A 9,397-nucleotide genomic window follows, 5' to 3' on the forward strand; every position below is an offset into this window, starting at 1 on the left:
TATATATATATATATATATATATATATATATATATATATGTGTGTGTGTGTGTGTGTGTGTGTGTGTGTGTGTGTGTGTGTGTGTGTGTGGTTTCAGTAAAAATTAATTAATCAATTTCATATAAACATTGCCTGTCTACCTTGTTTCTCTAGACAACTGAAAAATAGCCTCATTATAAAATGACTTTTATATTACTGTAATATTATGCAATATTTTTTGTTGTTAGTATGTTTTATTCATGATGAAACTACACTTGTAGATAGCATAGTATTGTATATTACATTATATTATATTATATTATGTTATTATATTATATTATAGTACTGAGGCTTGTATTAAATGTAGTTCTTAGGCTTGTAACATCGTGGAACCCCTTATGTGCTACATTTTTAAGTTCCTATAATGAATCTACTAGAGCTTTTCATTTTATTTTTAGAAGTTTAATCAGTTAAAGACGCATTTCAGTAGTCAGATGGTTATTGGAGTTGGTGGAGTTGGTATATATTTTTTTTTGTAGTATGTTTTCTGTATACTAACATACTAAACCTGTAATAGCGTAGTAATATTATATTATATTACATTATATTATGTTGTATTAAATTATATTATATTATATTATATTACATTATATTATATATTATATTATATTATATTATATTATATTATATTATATTATATAGAAGAAACAATACTATTGCTATAATCCGCTTCTCCCGTTGGCTAAAGCCGCGTACTGTCCCCGTCAATCATCGGCGGTGGGCGGAGCAACTAACCTCTTAAGACAGATATGAACGTGCCTGGTTGTGCGACCTCTTAAATTGAAAAACTTTATATATATATATATATATATATATATATATATATATATATATATATATATATATATATATATATATATATTAAGCTGTGTTGACTGTGATTTACCAAAAAAAAAAAAATAGCATTCTGTTAAACCAAAATGAAAGACCATTCAGTGTATCACATACAAATAAAAAAGAAAGACTTCTAGACTTTAAAGTGTATTTAAGGCAGTAATCTACAGACTACTATTGATTTTATTAAGCCACTGCACAGCTATAAGGGTCCTGAAGAGGCAGGATCTGCAGGGGACGTATAATGACGTAGCACATGCCGGCAGGAACTGAGACCGAGCAGGAACACACGTGTACAGTAAACACAACCCACGTGGTCGAGCAGAATCCTCTTCCTAGCTCTTTAAGTTTGCCAACAAACGGGATCCTTTGAGTAGATCTCGAGAAATCCTAACACTTGAGATGACCAGATAGCTGGAGATACTGGAGAAATTGGGAAATCTACTGAAGGCAAAGGAGCAGAGCCTGAGGAACTGAGAAACCAGCAGAGCCAGAGGTAAGAGGTACATCTAGATCAGCAGTTTCATTGCCAGCATGTATTTGTACCTTGGGTAAGTAAGGCAGTCATTTCTATTTAGAAGATGCAGAAACTGCAAATTACCCTGAGGAAAACTGCCCCACATTATCCTGCATATGGGGGTATATAGGAGTTATTACAGCTTATCTTCAATGATTGTTCAATTATCAGTGTAAATAAGCATGTTAAAAAGTTGTAATAACTATAGTCTACTTTATCCTGCTGTTAAATGTTCTTCAGTTGTCTCTACTGAGGATGGTTGCAATTATTGTCTTTCTCTGTTGGGTTTTCTCTTAAAGACATGGCAGGTAGAGGCAGAGGAAGAAGCCTCTTCACCTTTAACGTGGATTCTCTGGGTTTTGGAAGAGGAGAGGCTTTACCTACCAGTGCCCACGCCCCGTCCCCCCTGTACCCTGTACGTACACAATTAGGCCACCTTTCAGTAATACAGAACCAAAGTGATGATGGATGTAAAAATGTTCTAATATTATTTAAATCTGGACTCACCCACTGCAGTAGAAATACTCCACAATATGGAGCCCAAACCTTTGCATTTGGAGGTGTTTTTTAGTTCTGTACAGCATCAAATAAAATCACATCAATATTTAGACTGAAGCTCTAATAACATTAATATCCAGAATGAAGTTCTAATAACATGAATATCCAGAATGAAGCTCTAATAACATTAATATCCAGAATGAAGCTCTAATAACATTAATATCCAGAATGAAGTTCTAATGACGTTAATATCCAGAATGAAGCTCTAATAACATTAATATCCAGAATGAAGCTTTAATGACATTAATATCCAGAATGAAGCTCTAATAACATTAATATCCGGAATGAAGCTCTAATAACATTAATATCCAGAATTAAGCTCTAATAACATTAATATCCAGAATAAAGTTCTAATAACATTAATATCCAGAATGAAGCTCTAATAACATTAATATCCAGAATGAAGCTTTAATAACATTAATATCCAGAATGAAGCTCTAATAACATTAATATCCAGAATTAAACTCTAATAACATTAATATCCAAAATGAAGTTCTAATAACATTAATATCCAGAATAAAGTTCTAATAACATTAATATCCAGAATAAAGCTTTAATAACATTAATATTCAGAATGAAGCTCTAATAACATTAATATCCAGAACGAAGCTCTAATAACATTAATATCCAGAATGAAGCTCTAATAACATTAATATCCAAAATGAAGCTCTAATAACATTAATATCCAGAATGAATCTCTAATAACATTAATATCCCAAATGAAGTTCTAATAACATTAATATCCAGAATGAAGCTCTAATAACATTAATATCCAAAATGAAGCTCTAATAACATTAATATCCAGAATGAAGCTGTAATAACATTAATATCCAGACTGAAGCTGTAATAACATTAATATCCAGAATGAAGTTCTAATAACATTAATATCCAGAATGAACTTCTAATAACATTAATATCCAGAATGAATCTCTAATAACATTAATATCCCAAATGAAGTTCTAATAACATTAATATCCAGAATGAAGCTCTAATAACATTAATATCCAAAATGAAGCTCTAATAACATTAATATCCAGAATGAAGCTGTAATAACATTAATATCCAGACTGAAGCTGTAATAACATTAATATCCAGAATGAAGTTCTAATAACATTATTATCCAGAATGAACTTCTAATAACATTAATAGCCAGAATGAAGCTCTAATTACATTAATATTCAGAATGAAGCTCTAATAACATTTAGATCCAGAATGAAGCTCTAATAACATTAATATCCAGAATTATGCTCTAATAACATTAATATCCAGCATATCCATGTTCAGTAGTCACTGTCCAATAAAATATGTTCAGAAAGTATGAAAATAATTATTTGTGTTAATGTTGAAAAGTAGTTTGAGCTCAGTGATCAGTGTGACATAATCTTGCATGTAACACTTTCTAACAGGACTCTAATGTCTTTATTCTTAGCCAATGCAGTTCCGGCCGGTCCCGCTGCATACGGGGGAGGAGGTGGATTACATGCTGGCCCTGAAACAGGAACTAAGAGCATCCAGCAAAAACCTGCCTTTCCACATCCGCCCAGCCAGAGCGAAGAGAGGTGAGGAGGATTAGAGCGTGCTGGAAATGCTAAGAGGCCACTCATATGTAAATCTAGCACATTGTCTTTAGAGAGGTGTGAGCAGTTCTTACTATTGTGTTGCTAAACACATGCGCATGCATCGTTGATGGGAGTGCCTGTGTGAATGTGTGTGTAAATGCAGTCATGTGATTCAGTGATCACTTAGATGGACTGGCAGATGGACGTTAACTCTATGGCTCTGTATGCAGGCTCATGCTTCAGTTCCTCACCTTTAGCTTATCGGCCCTTACTTAGGTGGCACCAGAAACCGAAATACTGTGATTTACTGTATTTGAAATATCAGGTTGAGTAAGCACTGATTAAGTTAATGATCCCAGGCCTCCTGAGTGCTTCTACTCTGCACAAAAATATCTTCTAAACCTAAAACACAAGATGACACAGAAGACAATCTCACACAGCACTGTATATGTTAACCATAGACCACATTTTCAGAAAATTATTAATGCATTTATTAATTAAGGTTTATTTTTGTATTTAGAACAATCTGAAGCTATAAAAAATACCTATATTTCAGCTAACCCCTTAACACTTATTACACACTAATGTGTATTACTCAGTAACTACAGGGACTTCTGTACAAACTGATAGGGCTATTCTCTGGTACTAGAAGTTTGTATGAACACTTTCCGACCTCTGGCGGTCCATTAGGCTATTTAAGGGGTTAACATTCTGTAAATTCCCCTTGTCCCAAGGGTCAAAATGCCCCGAAGACAATCTGGTGGTATACAGAAAGTCTATCCTGGTGATGTACAGCTTTCATGGAAGTATAAACAAAGGTGATGTTTTTACCTTCTGTAAGTTTTGTCCCTTTAGACAACACAAGCGCTACGTTGATTTGTGTAATCTATCAATACCACTAAATCCTAAAATCAATACTGGTGTGTGACCAATACCAAGATACCGATACAGACAATATCACCCAGCCATTAAAAATCAAATCAAATCAAATTTTATTTGTCACGTACATAGTCATACACAGTATAACTTGCAGTGAAATGCTTTTTTGACAGTCTGCTCACATCAAGCTATACAATGAAAATCTACATTTAAACTTAACTAAACCTTAACTTAATGAAGTAAAGTGCAAAAGTGCAAAAGAAAAAATAAAATAAAAATGAAGAAAATAAAAATAGAATAAGTTACATTTAAGTTAAAGAATAGAATATAAAAATGAAAATATAGAAATATAAGCAAAAAAAAAGTACAGAATACAAATATACAAATATATTAAAAAACTATATATATATATATATATTATAAAGCCATTACACTAGACGTGAGATCCTCAGCATGAATGTCTGGCAGCTCCTTCCAATAAAATCAAATCAGTTTACTTGTTAAAAAAATGTATTCATCACATTCAAAGTCATACAACTTGCAGTGAAATGCCTGAAGATAAAAAAGGCAAGTTAAGATGGATAAAAAATATAAAATAAAATAAAAAATAACATACAGAAATAAGAAGAAAAAAACACTTCAGAACACTTCAGAGATTGGTAACAATGACTTCACACCATAAAACTGAGGAGGCCTAATCAGTCCAGTCCAATCATGAGCAGCACCTGTGTGCTGGAGATGAGCCTGGGGTAAAGGGCGGAGCTTAGCTCTTGCATACTGGAGTACATGACCTGTTCATGAGCTCCCCACTGAGGCCAGCAGAGGGAGACATTACAGTATAGTGCAATAACTTCAGTGCAATAATAGTAACAATAATGAATGTTGCACCGTATCGGCAATAGAGAGCACTGATACCATGAAGCTCACTGATGCAATACTTTTTCTTTTTTTACATAGAACATTTTTCTTTGCAAACTTTGGCACCAAACGGTTAAACAGCCAGTAAAAGCCAGTCAGAAAAAGTTATTACTATTAATCAGACGTTTAATGGAACTTTTACATTTACAGCACTTTTTCTTGTTTTTTACAGCAGTTTTTTGGGTTCTAAACCAAAAGTTGAGTTTTTCAAAGGCCAGACATTGACGTTTAGTATCTTTTCACATAGAGACATGTACTAGAATGTGAATTTGCTGAATAAGCACTTCTTAATTCTGAAATGTGAATTTTATACACAGATTAAAAAGCTGTTTGGTTGAGTTTGGCCAGATTATGCTTGCAATGTTTTTTTTTTCCTAGCTTTGAAACTTTTCAAATGTGCAGCTACTCAACCAGTAAATGCTGTGCTTTCAAGCTTATTAGATCTTATTTGGGATCAGATATAAAAAATTCTTCCTATAAAAAGTGGAACACCATAAATATCAGGATTTATAGCCGTCTATCGAGTATTTAAGTCAGAGTTGGTATCAGTATACGGTATCGGCAGATACTTGAAAATCTGGTATCAGTATCGGAAATGAAATGTGGTATTGGTGCATCCCTAATGAAGATAATAATGATAATACTAATTACAATAATTACGTATAATTACTAGTTACAAGCCAATCTTCGCCATGTAGAATCTGTTTAAGGTATCACTGTATATCTGTATAAGGAATTCACTGTTAAGTCATGTTGCATGTGTTTCTTATAGACGTGGACCGCTACTCTGACAAATACCAAACTGGAGAGCCAAAGAACAACAGTATAGAATGGAGCCCAGGTGAGTCGCTGTAAAGAGGTTATTACCAATAACGGTGAAAATGTATAGTGATTAGACTATTCTCCTTCTACAGTTTTGAATTATTTGGCCAACAGTGTGATTGCATGAATGTGTGTGTGTGTGTGTATGTGTTTGTTTCAGACTGGAGTCGACTGCCTAAAGAGCTGTGCATCAAAGTACAGAAACCACGCAAAGGAAGTGAGTGAAAGAATACATGTATATATATATATATATATATATATATATATATATATATATATATATATATATATATATATATATATATATGAAATATATTTAAAAATATATAGTTTCTTATGGTCATTCCTCGTATTTTGAGAGTTTGGTGTTTGTTCTGTATGTCCACAGAGGCCCGGCCACTAGTGAAGCCTAAAATAAAATCTGCTGCTGGCAAAGCGGACATGATCCAAAAACTGGAGGTAAATATCATGTTACAGTATTATCATTATTATAACTACCATTTTCTTTTGTTAATGGAACATTTAGATTGAATGAATACACACGTATAGCTCAAGCATATGAATGACCATAGATGGGGCCTGCTTTGGTTCCAAAATCACAGAACAACCTCATATCTCCGAAAAGATCCTTAAAAGTTTACAGGACAAGGTAAAAACCTAGACGTTTATTCCAAGACATTTTGGAGCATTCCTATTGGTTCATTCATCATGCAATTTTAAGACAAGGTAAAAAACAACAACTGCCAGATTCACAGAATGTGAAAAAGTGAAAAACAAGCGGATATTATATATGATATTGTTCTCCATCTACACTTCTTCATGTTTTAAATCACTGACTGTAAATGAACTGTAAACAGTAAATTAGAGCACAGTGGTGACCTACTGATGTCATGATTAAACACCCACACTGTTGTGCATGATCTAAATCATCTGTGAGCGCCCACAATATTTACAGCATGCTGTAAAATCATTTGCTGGAAGGCTCAGCTTTAGATAGCCTTAGTCTGCAGGCCAACAAACCATATATTATTGAGCCCTAAGCGGCTGAACATAGCAGAACTATATCTGGACCTAAAATATAAATCCCAGTCATTTTACACACCACTACACTGCAAAACGCATGCCCTGGAGCCTTCATGTAATGAAAATGTTTAATCAGTATCATTTGTTTCTCACCGTTAAACAGACTCTTGAAAAGAAAGAGGAGGAGAACCATTCTGAGGAGGAACAAGATGAAGAGAAGAAGAAAAAGAAAGCAGGAGAGGAAGAAGGAGAGGAAGAAGAATTGGAAGAATATGATGAAGAAGAATTTGAAGAAGTATGTCTGGGTTTTTTATTTTGTTTACCAACCACCTTAATGGCAGTCCTCCCACCAATTAGCATCATGTACATACTAGCTGCTACTGCAGCAAGTTGTTAATGAAATTGTTTGGCAAATAAATCAAATGAACATGATTAATATCTGACTCCAGATCAGCTACCACATGTCTTCTTTAGTTTAGCGTAAGTTTCCGGGCTAATATTGCTAACAAACACTAAACTTTGACTTTTTGTTAATATATAACCCAGAAATGTCTTTTAACCCCCTCAAAATGCATCCAGAGCTTCAGTGCTGCAGCTACTACTATTACCTTAGCACAGTTTGTGGTGGTGTTTGAACAAGGCATAGAACTAAAAAAGCAGGACGTTGAATGGATGATGATGTCGTTCAGTTTTAGCTTAAATGTTTAAATTAGGGTCTAATCACTTTTTTAACATTTTGTTCACATAGCTTTTTGATACGTTTTACAGCAAATAAATGGCGTCTATGATCTATGGCGATCAGATTGGTGACAGTCTAAGTCAAGTGTTTGTTAGCAGTATTAGCCTAAAGTTTCCTGTTCTAAACTAAACAAGGACACATCAAATATCAAAGGTGGCTTGGCTGTATTTGGGTCAGTGATTCATCATATTCATTCGATATTTTGGCCAAACTACTCCTTCAAGTATTTTCAAATAATCTGGTTTACCCGTTGCTGATTAGAGCAAGGTGCTTTAAGGCACTTACCATTAACACCCAATGAAACTGATCAGTAAATGTAAAAATTTAACCAACACATTTAACCAACACCACTGCTGCCCTGTGTGTTTCAGGAGACAGACTACATCATGTCTTACTTTGACAACGGTGAGGATTTCGGAGGCGATAGCGACGACAATATGGATGAAGCCACCTACTAAAAAACTCTTGGGGAACATTTTATTTATTCTGAATAGCTAAACTGAGCTATTCCTCATTATTAACACACCAACATGGGTTGTTTCTGCTGCTGTACTGTTTGGTTAATCCATTTCAGGACCTGAACACTGAATGCCTTGAGCTCTGTGGCTGCCAGAACCATATTTAGAAAATCCAGTGCTGCTACCACATTGCTGCTATTTTATTGTTACGACGTGATTTTATCGCAGTTCAGTCTCATGACATATGCAACTACCACAATCTCTATGACTTACTTTGCTGATCCAGCAGCGTTTGGGGACTTTATGAGAACCATGGGAGATCATTTTATCATGTGCCTTTCTGTGCAGCTTATTGTTTACGACGGTAGCTTTTGTACACACGTGTCTTGTGTACAACGGCCCGTGTCTTGGTTGGTATTCCATTTGACTGAATGTGCTTGAACTGAGTAGTAAGTATTAACCTATAATTTCACCTGTCCGGGTGGAAGAAGTGCTTTATAAATGGTCACGACACTGTGTCATATAAAATCATCCAGCAGGGGTCGTTCTGAAGCTGTTTAATGGAGCTACTCACTCACCCTGTGTGTACTTGCTTGACTGTAAAGTTTAGAGTGGTGCTATGTGTTATTGGAAAACTGGTTTGGAGAATTTGACTGGTTTGCGGTCAGTCCAGTCCAGTTACTGCGTTCATTCCATACAACCAAACCTGTGCCATAATAAACGTCATTAGTTTTAATGTGGACCTCCTGATGATTTCGCCCAACACAGTGCACTATACAATGACCATGCTGAAATTCTGGACATAGCCCAACACAGTGCACTATACAGTGTCCATGCTGCAGTTCTGGACATAGCCCAACACAGTGCACTATACAGTGACCATGCTGCAATTCTGGATATAGCCAAACACAGTGCACTATAGAGTGACTATGCTGCAGTTCTGGATATAGCCAAACACAGTGCACTATACAGTGACCATGCTGCAATTCTAGACATAGCCCAACACAGTGCACTATACAGTGACCATGCTGCAGTTCTGGACATAGCCCAA

General features: G+C 34.9%; 1 protein-coding gene across 2 annotated transcripts; it reads left to right on the forward strand.

Annotated features, from left to right (window-relative positions):
* The first annotated feature begins 1,189 nt into the window (after window positions 1–1,189).
* On the forward strand, window positions 1,190–8,987 carry polr3gla (RNA polymerase III subunit GL a). 2 transcript variants are annotated; one of them, XM_072674695.1, is made up of 9 exons: window positions 1,190–1,369; window positions 1,690–1,805; window positions 3,378–3,507; window positions 4,242–4,325; window positions 6,077–6,145; window positions 6,287–6,343; window positions 6,515–6,585; window positions 7,313–7,444; window positions 8,260–8,987. In XM_072674695.1, exons 2-9 carry the CDS (start codon window positions 1,692–1,694, stop codon window positions 8,344–8,346), a joined length of 744 nt encoding a protein of 247 aa, XP_072530796.1. In that variant the 5' UTR covers window positions 1,190–1,369; window positions 1,690–1,691; the 3' UTR covers window positions 8,347–8,987. The 2 variants fall into 2 exon arrangements, with proteins under 2 accessions (XP_072530796.1, XP_072530797.1); XM_072674696.1 differs by lacking the exon at window positions 4,242–4,325.
* Window positions 8,988–9,397: the final 410 nt, after the last annotated feature.

The sequence above is a fragment of the Salminus brasiliensis genome, chromosome 3 (assembly GCF_030463535.1).
Source record: "Salminus brasiliensis chromosome 3, fSalBra1.hap2, whole genome shotgun sequence".
Lineage (NCBI taxonomy): Eukaryota > Metazoa > Chordata > Actinopteri > Characiformes > Bryconidae > Salminus > Salminus brasiliensis.

Excerpts from the sequence above, each read along its gene's own strand:
- polr3gla (XM_072674695.1), top strand. The coding sequence starts at position 1,692 with ATGGCAGGTAGAGGCAGAGGAAGAAGCCTCTTCACCTTTAACGTGGAT. Across the intron at positions 1,806-3,377 it reads CCCCGTCCCCCCTGTACCCT|CCAATGCAGTTCCGGCCGGT; the intron begins GTACGTACACAA and ends CTTTATTCTTAG. Across the intron at positions 6,146-6,286 it reads CAGTATAGAATGGAGCCCAG|ACTGGAGTCGACTGCCTAAA; the intron begins GTGAGTCGCTGT and ends TGTTTGTTTCAG.